We start from the raw sequence: 13,051 nt of genomic DNA, 5'->3' as shown, positions 1-13,051 counted from the left end.
CCGCGGCACGCTCTGGTCACCCAGATCCCAGCCCCGGCCTCCGCCTCACACAAGCGCCCACGCCCCTCGCCCTCCCAGCCGCTAGTCCCCCGGCCTCCGCCCCACTTCGCCGCCTCAGACCCGCCGGGTTCGTGGGGCGAGGGAGGCGCGCGCCCGCGGAGGCCCCCCGCCCGGGGCTCAGGGCCGCTACGCGCGCGCGACTCGTGAACTCGAGGGCCTAGGCGGGTGGGCCAGGCCCACAGTCCACTCACCTCCACTGGGTCAGAACCGAGGGGCTGCTCTAAGCCGTTTGAAACCGCTTGGGCCGCCGCACACCCCGCAGTGTCCTCGTTGTTTATTGGTCCTCGGCGGACCGCCCATCGCCCTTCTTATTGGTCCATTTGAAAGAACTATGGGGACGCGCCGCCCTCAGCCTTAAAGGGGCCACGCGCAGCCGTGTTTCCCTTGGAACCCGGCGCTGCTTGGTGCGGTGGGGAGAGGGTCGCCGGAGCGAAAGATGCAGACGACCCCGGAAAGAAGCGCGAAAGGTCTGTGGAGAGTTGTGCATCTCCGGCCGTCAGCAGGTTTGCTTTATTTAATTACAGATATTTAAACTACTGTCAACACTTGGCAATTTTTTATGAGTCATTTCATTCACCAAATATTGATTGCGCAGCTAAGTGCGTGAGGAAAACCAGAGAGGCTGCTGGATTGTAGTGGAAGGAGGGTGAATGGAGCCGGGACGCTGGATTCTGGACTTAGACCTGCTCTGAGTACAGCACTTTTCTTAGTAAATAATCTGGAGCTTAGTTTCCTCATCTGTAAGACAGGATAATGATGTTTCCTTTATAAACTTAGTGTGAGAATTTAATATAACTAATTGAATGTCTAGGAATGGGCTTTGAACAGTAATGCATTCTTCAAAGGCTTGATAATCTTGTTGTTTATAAAAATGAGGGGCTTGGTTAATTTGGTCCGAAAATTCTTGTTTAGCTCTACATCCAATGTTTCTATGAAAGATTGGTCCTAACTTCCAAGGAATCTGCAAACTACAGTGGTCAGGAGAATAAAACATATAGACTAGTCACTAAAATTCAAAGCATATGAGAACAATATAAAAGAAAAGCTGTAGATGTTTAACTGAAGGGAGAAATTAGATGGGAGAGGATCTGGGAAGGGGATGGTTTTTGTTTTGTTTTGTTTTTAGGGGGATGGATTTTTAATCTGGGATTTAAAGCATATGTAGCCAAGAGAGTAAGAAATGGAGAGGGGATGGGTGAAAGTAATAAAACAATTTTTTTTAATCCATCAAACTGGCAAAGATGAAACAGTTTAACAACTTTTGGTTAGCCAAGAGTTAGAGAAATACACACTCAAACTCACTTCTTGGTAAAAGTATAATTGGTACAAACTTTTAGGAGGCCAATTTAGCAGTTATTAAAATGTAAAATGTACATAATCTCTGGCTAAGTAATGCTACTGATGGGAATTTGTCATACAGACCTATGCATGTATGGAAAGAAAAATGTACAAAGACATTCACTGCAGCACTGATTTAGAAAACAAACAAACAACAACAAACCCTGAAATTTATATGTTCATCTATAGGGAACTTATTATATAAATTATGGTATAATCCGTTCAATAGAACACTGTGCAACTGTTAAAAAGAATGTGGTTAATCTATATGTGCTGGTTAGAAAAATGCACCAACTTTAACTGAAAAAAAGGCAAGTTGCAGAAAAGCATACATATATGGAATGATTTTATTATATATGGTTATAAATGTATGTATATTTGTGTGCATGCCTGAAAATGGTTAGAACATTACTGGAATTTCAAAAAACTTAATAGGGATGGGACTTGCCAGGGAGGGAAATGAATTTTTTACCACTGACATGTTAAAAAAAAATTTTTTTAATAGAAGCAGCAGGGAGAATGTCTAGTAGTTGGAAAAGTACAGGCAAAGGCAGAGAGACAAGAAAGTACATAGTATGTTGGGAGTTGAACATGTGGGTTGATTTTAGAACAGGGTTCATGTTAGGAAGTAGTGGGACACAGATTAACAGAAAGTTAGGAACAGTTTTTGGAGGGTCTTGAATACTAGGGTAAGGAATTTGTACTTTATTAAAGTAGGCAGTGGGGAACTATTGAAGGTTTCTGAGCAAGGGAGTGGCAAAATCAGGATTGCACTTTAGGAAAACGAATTAGCTTGATTGTCTAATCTTAAAATGGGTTAGGGCTTCCCTGGTGGCGCAGTGGTTGAGAGTCTGCCTGCCTATGCAGGGGACACGGGTTCGTGCCCCGGTCTGGGAAGATCCCACATGCCGTGGAGCGGCTGGGCCTGTGAGCCATGGCTGCTGAGCCTGCACATCCGGAGCCTGTGCTCCGCAGCGGGAGAGGCCACAACAGTGAGAGGCCCGCGTACCGCAAAAATAAATAAATAAATAAATAAAATGGGTTAGAGTTGAGAGCCCAGTTAGGAGTCTGATATGAGTGGTGGAAGTGATGAGAACAGATTCAAGAAAGAGGGAAGGATTTGGCAACAGACTAGCTTAGGTATAAAGGTGAGGGTAGGGCCCATTTAGGGAGATAAGTCAGAGTGTGCCAGGATTTGATCCTAGGGACTGGGAGGCATTGATTGCCCAAATGGAAGTAGAAAGTCAGGAGAAGCCAGTCTCAAAGGGAAGACAAGGTATTTAGTTTCAGACCTGTTTACTTTTTTTTTTTTTTTTTTTTGGGCATTAGATGTCTGAGTCCGTTAATGTATTCATTCATTCAACAAATATTTATTGAGCATCTAGTATGTGCAGGGACTGTTCTAGGCATTTGGGATTATCAGTGAACAAAAATAGACCCCCTCCTCTCAAAAAATCCCTCTTCTCGTGGTGCTCACATTATAGTGAGGAAACAAAACAAAAAAAATCATATGGTATATTATTAGACAATATGTGCAATGGGAAAATAGAAAAGAATAAAACAAGGTAAAAGGGATTGGGAAGTGGAGTTGGAAGGACTGTAATTTTATAAAGGGTGGTCAGAGTTTCATTGAGATCACATTTGAGCAAAAACTTGAGTAAGGCAAAGCAGTTCACCGTGAGTATATCTAGAAGAAGAAAGTGCCAGCCATAGGGAACAGCTATGCAAAGACCCTAAGTTGGGAGCATATCTGGCAGGTTTGAGAAACAGGGTGGCCAGTATAGCTGGAGCAGAGTAGTTAAGAGCAGGCAGGTAGTAGGAGCTGAGGTCTGATAATGGAGAGAAGGGAATGGCAGATTCTGTAGAGCCTTGTAGAAACCTAATACAGTACCTTGCCCATAGTAGATGCTCAATAAATGTTTGGCCAGTCTAGGATTATCATCAAATGGCATTTATCTATGTACTTATTAGAGTTATGTGTACCTACTTTATTCCTGGGGTCTCTCAATAGTTCCACATATGGAGGTTAATAATAGGACCGTGAAACCCTTGTGGGCATTAGATATCTAAGTGAACAAATGGAAACAAATGCCAAACGTTGTGGTTGCTGAGTAACTGTGCTGAGCCTTTCTGAGAAGTCTACTAGTGTTGGGACAGTGCTCATCCCATCATAGTCACAAGCTACATTTTGGTGGAAACATCCCTAGCATGGGACATGGATCCATACTTCCAGCCTAAAAGGAGCAGCTTCAATGATTAACTTCAACTTTCAGTCCAGGTACCCCCTGCATTATTCCCTGGAGACAGCGGTGGTGACATTAACACAGACGTCAAGTATCTATGGGTTTAGTGCCTTGACTGGCCTCCAAGACTGCAAAGCCTATCCCATCTTGCACTTGGTTGCATTTAATAGGTGCCGGTTGAATGAAGGAAGGGACAGCTTTTTTTTGTCTTTACTCATAGCCCCTTTTCCCCATAGGCCCCAAAATGTAGGCTGCCCGAGAACTTCGACACCACAGAAGGATCAGCTCCACCAAAAAGGAAGTAGGGAGGAGGGAAAGATAGGGACCTCGTTAGCAAGCTGTCAACAGGCTTTTAGGGGCTGGAGGAGAAACCACTGAGAAGGGCAGGATAAGTGAGAGTTCTTGGCTCTTTGTGTCTTGTAAAATGAAATAAGCAGATTGTATAGCCTGGGGCTAACCTCAGCCTTGGATTTAAACTCAGACCCTTAATTAGGCTGTCTGGATCTGTTTTAACGGCACCTCGTGAAGGAATCCAAAGTTGTGAGGTGGAGCCTTGACTGGGAATAAAACTCTGTTCCCTGTGCTGAGCTCTGCTTAGCCTCTGTCAGCTGGTTAATGGAAGAATGATCTGGAGAGAAAATAATGGGCAAGTGAGGGAATGTTTCAAAACAAAGGCTTCTTGAAACATCCCCCAAACACACATCCTATTAACCGGATCAGTTGAGTCATCTTCAAATACGAAGAAAAGACATAGACTGTTTCTTAGCCACAAAAAAGGCTCAACCACATTTCTTTTATCATGTCCATTAGTAGAAATGACTAAAGATGCCCTTGAGTGTCAGTGCATTACACTTGGAACATCATGCACCCTCAGCTCTTGTAGATGCTTTTTCCAGCTTCCAATGCAGCACTGACTTTGTTTTCTTCAGGCCTAGGTTTGGTGAAAGCTTCAGTTCATGCCATGGAGACCTCTTTATGGGCTACAGAGATCTTTTCATTTTAGGTTGCACAGTTTGTTCAAATAATATAGAAAGAAAGGCAGTGACTATATTTTGAACATAATTAGTTTGCAAAAATATGTTCAGTTGGTTAGAATTTGACTCAAAATCTCCCTACTTATCATTTTTAGGTTTTATATCCAGAAAACCAGACAGGGAATTCTCAACTCTTGTTTCATCCCCAAGATTTCCTGGAAGGAACAAAAATAGAAGTCTCAGGCCAGAAATGACCTTAGCAATCATCTGGTTCAGCCTTTCCATTGTACTGATTAGGAAACTAAGAGCCAGCATAACCTGAAAACAGGGTGCTAGTCCTTGATGCTGTTACAAAATTCTCATTTGCCAGTGGTCAAATTCTCATCAAGACCTGGGCCATCAGGTCCTCTCCCATCCCCTTCTGAAGTAGCAGGATGGTCACAGTGTAGCAAAATGCACTCAACAAATTTTGTTCTTCCAGAAACACTTGCAGTTTTGCAAGCAAATGGTGTGTGTTCAGTGCATTCATTTTTTCTTCCCATTTGAAAAGTTCTTCCTGAGTTCCCAGCTCTAGTGGTCACTGTTCGTAGCTTGAGGCTATGGAAAAGGGCACTTATTCTGAGGCTCTGGAAAGGCGTACTTCCTACAGGTATACAGGCTTGTGCATTAGGCTAGATTTCATTGCTTCAAATGTCCTCCTTTTCTCTCTGTTGTGAGGTTTTTCGTTTTTTTTTTTTTCCAAAAAAGAATGGTGGATGGTTGTCCTTGAGCTATTCCACTTGTTTTTGTTCTAGCACACCTATCCCTCACCAAAGTTGGAAGAATTATACACTGCAGTTTATACTCAGATCTCTTGTCACTCACATTCAAAAGGATTCCGGGGCCTCCCTGGTGGCGCAGTGGTTGGGAGTCCGCCTGCCGATGCAGGGGACACGGGTTCGTGCCCCGATCCCGGAGGATCCCACGTGCCGCGGAGCGGCTGGGCCCGCGAGCCATGGCCGCGGGGCCTGTGTGTCCGGAGCCTGTGCTCCGCAACGGGAGAGGCCACAGCAGTGAGAGGCCCGCGTACAGCAAAAAAAAAAAAAAAAAAAAAAGGATTCCGTCCTTCTTGCTTTCTTTTTCTTTTTCTTCGGGGGGTGGAGTTGTTGGTAGACTCTAAGCTCTGTGATACTCTTTCTTGGTCGTGCTTGGGCAGTGTCCAGCCCCTAGCAGATGGATGAATGAATGAATGAATGAATGGGAGCAATGTTCTATAAATGGTTTATGGCTTAGAAAATCAACTATTGACCCTTGACATCAAATTCTATAACTGGCGTTAAGACTTGCATGATTCCCAATCTTCATTGAGAGGTATTATTTGTCCAGATACCTGAAAAGAGATCCCCAATGCCTTGTTCTAGGCTTGAGATGTAATGGATGAGCTATGAGTAGACAGCTTTTTAAAAATAAAAGGAATCTTAGTGTTGACTGACCCATTCTCAGAGTAACTGTGAAACATGACTAAGATCAAACAGAGCTAGAGGCAGATCTAGGACTGGAATTAGCCCTTCTTGTCCCCATCCCAGTACTTTTATTTCAAGACATCAGACAGTCTTGCCAGTGACCATCACTGCAAGGCAAAGTCAAATTCTGTGACACTGAAGGCCTCATAGACCTAGAACAGAAATAGAAGATACATGGTATACATGCCATGACACTTCCTTTTGGTGCCCAAAGGAGACGCCACTAACCATCATGACACTTTTCCCATTGGGTCTGGACACAACCTCAGGCAGCCATGACCAACCAGAGTTGGCACTCAAGATGAAACCTATCAGCTACCCTCCTCTAGAGGAAGTAAGGATTTCAGAAGCCAATGAACTCTGGTCTTAACCTGTCTTCTCAAGATGAGCTGAACCTCCAGTCAGGAACCTCCCACCCTTTATTGCTCTTCAGTGTCTTCACATCCCCAAGGGACTTAGAGGTGATGTTTGCAAGCAGGTCTTCCACAGCATGTTTCTGCCAGACAGAGCAGGTACAGTTATTAGTCATGACTCCAAGCCAGGCAAGGTGATTAAGAAAAGCTAAATTTATATTAAATTATCATAAAGTCCTAAAATACTGAACATAGTGGTTAAATAACTCCAGAAAGTCCAATCTCTCCAGTGAGTAACGTTAAAACCATTACACAGGAGCGTGGGAGAGTCACTTCCATTAGTTTAGGACAGAGAGATTTTGCTTTTTACATAGTAAATCAGTGCTCAAATAGATATTTCTTCAAATATGTCCTTTCTACATTCTGAACAGCCCAAGTGCAGTAAGATCCTTCCCCCTTTCCCTTCAAGAAAATGCCACTTTGCTACTTTCTCCCCATGCCCAACCGTGAGTCTGAGGACCCAAAGGGCTCCTTCTTTTACTGCCCCATCAAGTGTGAAATGTCCCCCTTTCCTCCCAGGAGGAGGACCTTTCCTTTCCCACTCTGTGTACTGGAAAAGCCTGCTTGGCCTGGCCTGGCTGTCTTATGAGGGTCTAGACCTGGGGCTGGCTACTGCGAGCAGGGCTAAGAGCCTGGCACCTGTCTCTAGTGGTCTTAGAACTGACCAGAAAAGGTTTGCTCTGATCTTCCCTTTCCACTCACATGTTTGGCAGCTGATTTCTCAATACCAAGAACCCCAGGATGTGTTTCAAATCCAGAAACTTCCCCTTGAAGCACCCCCCCCCCCTCCATTCTCAGTTCCTGTTATTGCTTTTGATCCTTGGGTGAAAGAGGTCTGGATCTGCCCTGGGCTGAAAGGGCTTCCTCAGTGGTTCTCTCTACCTTCCTACTCCTTGCCCCCAACTCTGTGTCTTTATTTAGGCCTCTTCGCCTTACGTGCCTACAAGGCTAGGTCAGAAAAAGCAAATTAGGCACCCTCCCTCCCCCCCCAAAAAGAAGAGCTAGGTAGAATTTTTAGGACAGTAAAAAACCTCAACTCCCCTGACACTAGTGTGACACACATGCCTTCTGTGTGAATAAGCATGAACCAAATGATGGCACCTCAGCAGGAAAGGGAGTCACTTAGCTGGGAAGAGTCGGAATGGGAACTTCACCACCCACAGCCGCAGGCTCTCTGTCTACTCACTTAGATCCCTGAGCACCTGAGAGAGAACACAGGAGGCTCAGCTTCATGGATACTTCCCTTTAGGCCCTGGGTGCCTCAAGTCTCTAACCCAATCGCTCTTCCTGACCATTTATGAAAACTTCTGGCCCTTCTTTGGAGAGTTGCTTCAGGATCTCTGTGCTCAGAATCTCAGAGAATGAGGAAGGAGAAAGTGGCAGAACGTTATAGTTCAGGCGATGTGCTAAGTTTGGTCTAAGCAGTGCTTCTCAGACACTGCAGAGACCCAGCCCTGAGGGTCCCACACGCATTCAAGCCACCGGCTCACAACCTGGAGGCAGCAGGAGGGAATTCATATTAGCCAGCTGCCATGTGATAGAGACCCCCAGTCATCTGAAGGTAGAAAAGGCTCCAGACATTCTAGCAGGAGGAAGAACAGCTTGAGCCATACCCAGACCTCATCAGTATCTGCAGCTGAAGAAACAACTGCCAGGGCAAGAATAATATCCATTGCCGGCAGTGGAGAGGACACCCAGGCCCAATCACCCTTAAAAGCTTTTTCATGTTGCCAATGCACTCGAGGCTGGAGGTTTTCCAGATGCCCATGCCAGCTGGGCTGACTCCTCCTTCTCTCAGCCTCTATCCTTCATCTCTTTACCCATGACTCCCCCCCACCGCAGCCCCTGCCCCTGGTCAGCAAGTTCCCTCAGAGATGAGGTCAGGCCACCTCTGATGGAGCGAGTGCAGTCCTGGATCATCAGCTCTTGGGGGGCAGGCACTGAGGGTGCCAGGGGAAGGGGAGGTGGAGCTCTGTACTGACGAGGAATCACTACTGAGCCTGGTTTCAAGGGGGCTCAGGATGGCGTGCATGAGGTGAGGTTTGTGGTAAAATCCAGGTCTAAATTCTCAGGATGCCCCATCATTTCTTGTGCACAGGTAGTTACGAACCCAGGTGGAAACAGCTCCGGTGGAGGGCTTGGGAGCAGTTAGGAGGCGGGAGGCGGCAGCGCAGGACGAGCACACAGGAAAGGGGCCCTGCTGTATAAGCGAGCTCGGGGACTGAAGCCCACCAAGGAGAAGGAACAGGCAGGAAGGGAGGGGAACATGGGCGTTTAGACTTGGCTCTCTGAGGAGAGCTTGCGTTCGTGTCTCCAGCCTGTGTCTGGCAGGGAGCCCCGTCTTTCAGGAGTGGCTGCGGTGTGGACGCTGCTGCACTCAGACTGCTCTTCCTGCAACAGCTGCTCCGTCTCCATGTCATCCAGGGAGCCAGAGCTGGCCTGGATGGACACGGTGTCTGTCTTCATGCATACATGATCCCGAAGGAGGCCCCCTCGGGAGCTGCGCAGTTGCTTGAGGTCGTCCCACTCAGCATCGTCCCCAGACAGAAGGCAGATCCCCTCTACAATCTTGACCTTCTCCTTGGTGTAGTTATGGTCAGGTCCACCCTAGGGTGGAGAGTGGAGTGACACGGTCAGTTGGTTGGCTCTCTATAAAGGATCTCATGACGAACTTAGAAAGGAAGTGGATGGGCTAAGAGTGGGCATGAAGAGCACAAAAATCCCACAAACAAATGGGGAAATTTAGTCAGAGCAAATGTATGAGGCTGAGCCTAAAAGGAAAGGAGCAGCTGTGATGATTATTACCATTATCATACAGGGAGGAGGGAGAACCGTGACTTCCGTGAGCCACTCACTGGCCACATCACCTCGGGCAAATTACTGAACATCTCCAAAACTCAGGCTCACCTCTTTAGAGTAACAGTATCCGTACCTCATAACCAATGGCTGTGAGGGTTAAATGAGGCAATCCACGCAATGCAATTAGTAGGTGCCTGATGCATACCATGCACTAGATCATGTTAGCTATTATTACATTGCTAATGGGGTTTATTAATAGGACAGCATGCTAATATACATGATCAGAAGCAATTGACAAAAGCAATTAAATGTGCATTTATTCAAGATTTTAAACTACTTTGGTGCTATTCCTTTTTTTTCTTTTGAAGTATAGTTGATTTACAATGTTAGTTTCTGGTGTACAGCAAAGTGATTCAGTTATATATCTATATATATACATATATGGTCAGATGCTTTTCCATTATAGCTTATTATAAGATACTGAATACAGTTTCATGTGCTATTTTATTCTTAATTCTCTTCTTTCTAACTTTCTTAAGAAGAAAGGTTTTAGAAGGTAAGACAGGAGGGCTCTAGAAAACCCTCTTGAGTTCTGTCAGTCCACTGGGGTACTGTAACCTATAAGCTTTTGTGGCCATTTCCAAGCAACCTGCGACTGTTCCAAGGACAGCCTTAAGTTCCACTCAGGCTTCTCCCTTTATGGATTCCTCAAGGGGTAGCCGTACTCCTGGTTTCTGGGGGATACCAACCAACATGCCGCCACTGCCAAGAGAAAATGGGCCATGGCTTGGGCTCTGTCCCTGGGATAGTGTTCCTGCCAAGAGCCCTGCAACTGCTGCTCTACTTTAGTAACAGTTCAGTTCCACAGGTATTTATTGAGCCCCTTCCCTTCAATAAGCAGGATAGTTTGATGATTAAACAATATAAAATATGGTGCCTGCCCTCTGGGAGTGACAGCTCCCTCGATCAAGGCACGCACACACATGCCCAGTCACCCAGCACACCCTCCAAGCTGAATTAGTGTCAGATAAGATGCAGACCACTCAGTGTCTTCATCACAGAAAACGTGGGGTAAGTCAGGGAGATGTGGGTGACGTGGCACTAGCAATTTGGGTGATACCACGCCCTCTACAAACACACAGCAACAGGTACCTGAAATCAAGAGGAAATCAGAAGAGAAAGGGTGAAAGACTATCAGAGGGGTGAAAGAGCTGCTGAGGAAAAAGCATACAACAGGAGAAAGAGTCACATGATTTTAATTTCTAACCTAGGGCCCTCATTGGGGTTCTTTTCTGGGGCATCAGACACTCCAGGAACCCAAGAAGCTTCAGGAGTCTTTCTCTCGAAGATATTAACAGAGAAGGGGTCTACCATCCCTAAATCTGCAAGCTATCCCTGCAGGTTCTGTTTTGGCTTGTACTGGATGCTTTGTTTTAATAGGGAAATTCATGGATCCTGAAATCACATGATTATTGTATAAAGTGTATTCATTATGCCCTATAGGTGTGAGGGCTGGCTTTGACTGTGCTAGACAGGCCAAGAGAGTAGACGGGTTAGGTCTCCTAAGGGATAATTTCTAATGAAGGGTTACAGGATTTTAGAAAAAAACAAGGGTCATATCAGACTAGGAAAATCTAAGTCCCAGGCTATATTCCCTAGTCAAAACGGGACTATTTTTCATGCCTAAACATTTAGCAAATAAATTTTCACTGCAGCAACAAAGGAGTTAAAAGAACAAAAGCATATAAACTTTCAGAATTCTAGAGAAATCCCTCTAGATTATGTGATAAGAGGAAGAATAGCAGAACTCCAGCCATTCCCAACCACAGGTGCCAAAAGCTTGGATCAGAGGTTAGAAAGGGAGAGTCCAGGAGCTCTTGGGTTTTTTGGTGTTTCCTACGAGTTTGGGGTTATTTTAGAGGGGCACAGCCTCACTGCTGGGGAATGACAGCTCCAGGAGGGAAGGAACCCCTGAGCCTGGGAAAGTATCTCCTGGCAGGGAGGTGCACACTCACATGCTTTCAGACCTAAACCTTCTGGGACCTGCTTTCTAATCTCACTCTCACTAGGGCCCCTCAAGCTGGTCCCTCAGAAGTTATAGACCTCTCCAGAAACCTGAATCACATCCCATTCTTCTGTTCACCATAACTTCCAAAATGGTAGATGGACTACCCAGCATCCCTTACTGATCTACTCAGGCAGCTGGAGCATAATCTACCCCCGCCCTCCAAAAACAAACTCTTGGATATAAATTTTAATTTTTACCTCTTTCTTATAGCACAGTTGATTGTACATGGCTGGTTTGGGGATTGCTTCAATTTTCACTTCCTGAGTGGAAGTTCGGTAGGAAGGGTTGCTGTAGGTCAGGTTCCCCATTGCAGGATCAGTTAACTTGGATTTTTTGTGTCTTTAGGAGGAAAAGTGATGAGAAATTAGTTCTGATCTGTATGGGGATAGTATCTGGGGAAGCTGTAACCCAAGTTGTGGCAGGCAGCCTCTAAGAGGGCCCAGTGGTCCCTGCCTCCTGGTACTCACACCTTCTGAATTCCTGACCCGTGAGTGTGGGCTGGATTTGGTGACTCGCTTCTAATGAACAGAACATGCAAAAGTGAGGGATACTAGATTAGGTTACAAGGAAACTCCTAACAAGGAAACTGGTTTCTATCTTAGTTTGCCCTAGTTTGCCCTCTCTCCCTCTCTCCCTCCCTCCCTCCCCTCTCTCTTACTCTTGCTCTGAGGGAAGCAAGCTGCCATGCTGAAAACTGTCCTATGGAAAGGCCCACAAGGCAACAAACTGCTGAGGGAGGCCTCTAGCCAACAGCCTGCGAGGAACTGAATCCTATGCTTGGAAGGGAATCCTTCCCCAGTCAAGCCTCGAGATAAGACCACAACTCTGGCTGATACCTGGATTGCTGCCTTGTAAGACACCTTGAGGCAGAGGCACCCAGCTAATCTGCATCTAGATTTCTTTTTTTTTTTTCTTAAATTTTATTTGTTTATTATTTTTGGCTGCACTGGGTCTTCGTTGCTGTACGTGGGCTTTCTCTAGTTGCGGTGAGCGGGGGCTACTCTTCGTTGCAGTGCGTGGGCTTCTCATTGCGGTGGCTTCTCTTGTTGTGAAGCACAGGCTCTAGGCATGTGGGCTTCAGTAGTTGTGGCGTGTGGGCTTCAGTAGTTGTGGCTCACAAGCTCTAGAGTGCAGGCTCAGTAGTTGTGGCACACGGGCTTAGTTGCTCCGTGGCATGTGGGATCTTCCCGGACCAGGGCTTGAACCTGTGTTCCCTGCATTGGCAGGCGGATTCTTAACCACTGCGCCGCCAGGGAAGTCCCTGCATCTAGATTTCTGACCCACAGAAACTGTGAGATAATCAGTGGTTGTCATTTTAAGGTGCTAAGTTTCAGGGTAATTTGTTATACAGCAATAGATAACAAATACACTGAGCTTTAGAGTCAAAACAGACCTACGTTTCAATGCCACTTCTGTTACTTACTGGCTGGGGTATTGGTGGACATAATCTAAACTTTCTGAGCCTTAGATCCTCATCTGTAAAGTGAGGAATAATAATACCTGTATTACAAGGTTGTTGTAGCATTGATACATATTCATTAAATGGTAGCTGTTACTATTATTGTTGTTGTTGGTAGTAGAAGCTGCTGCAGCAGCAGCAAAATCCTGACATTTTTGCTGCAAGCTGCATTTAAAGCATTTAGGAGAAAATATA

At 45.7% G+C, this 13,051-nt stretch overlaps 2 protein-coding genes across 3 annotated transcripts in view; both read right to left on the bottom strand.

Moving 5' to 3' along the window:
• The window catches only part of CKAP5 (cytoskeleton associated protein 5), a 115,634-nt gene extending 115,302 nt beyond the window's left edge, over positions 1-332 (bottom strand). For both annotated transcript variants that reach the window (XM_060105441.1, XM_060105443.1), the window contains exon 1: positions 252-332. The gene's annotated coding sequence lies outside the window, so the exon portion shown is untranslated. The remainder of the gene's footprint in view (positions 1-251) is intronic.
• Positions 333-6,167: 5,835 nt separating this feature from the next.
• The window catches only part of LRP4 (LDL receptor related protein 4), a 52,757-nt gene continuing 45,873 nt past the window's right edge, over positions 6,168-13,051 (bottom strand). The window contains exons 37-38 of the mRNA XM_060103039.1: positions 11,595-11,736; positions 6,168-9,137 (exon numbers count right to left, since the gene is read on the bottom strand). Coding sequence (XP_059959022.1) covers positions 8,805-9,137; positions 11,595-11,736 — 475 coding nt within the window. The 3' untranslated portion in view covers positions 6,168-8,804. The remainder of the gene's footprint in view (positions 9,138-11,594; positions 11,737-13,051) is intronic.

Source organism: Mesoplodon densirostris, chromosome 7 (genome assembly GCF_025265405.1).
Source record: "Mesoplodon densirostris isolate mMesDen1 chromosome 7, mMesDen1 primary haplotype, whole genome shotgun sequence".
NCBI lineage: Eukaryota > Metazoa > Chordata > Mammalia > Artiodactyla > Ziphiidae > Mesoplodon > Mesoplodon densirostris.
This window is presented reverse-complemented; position numbering and strand designations above follow the sequence as displayed.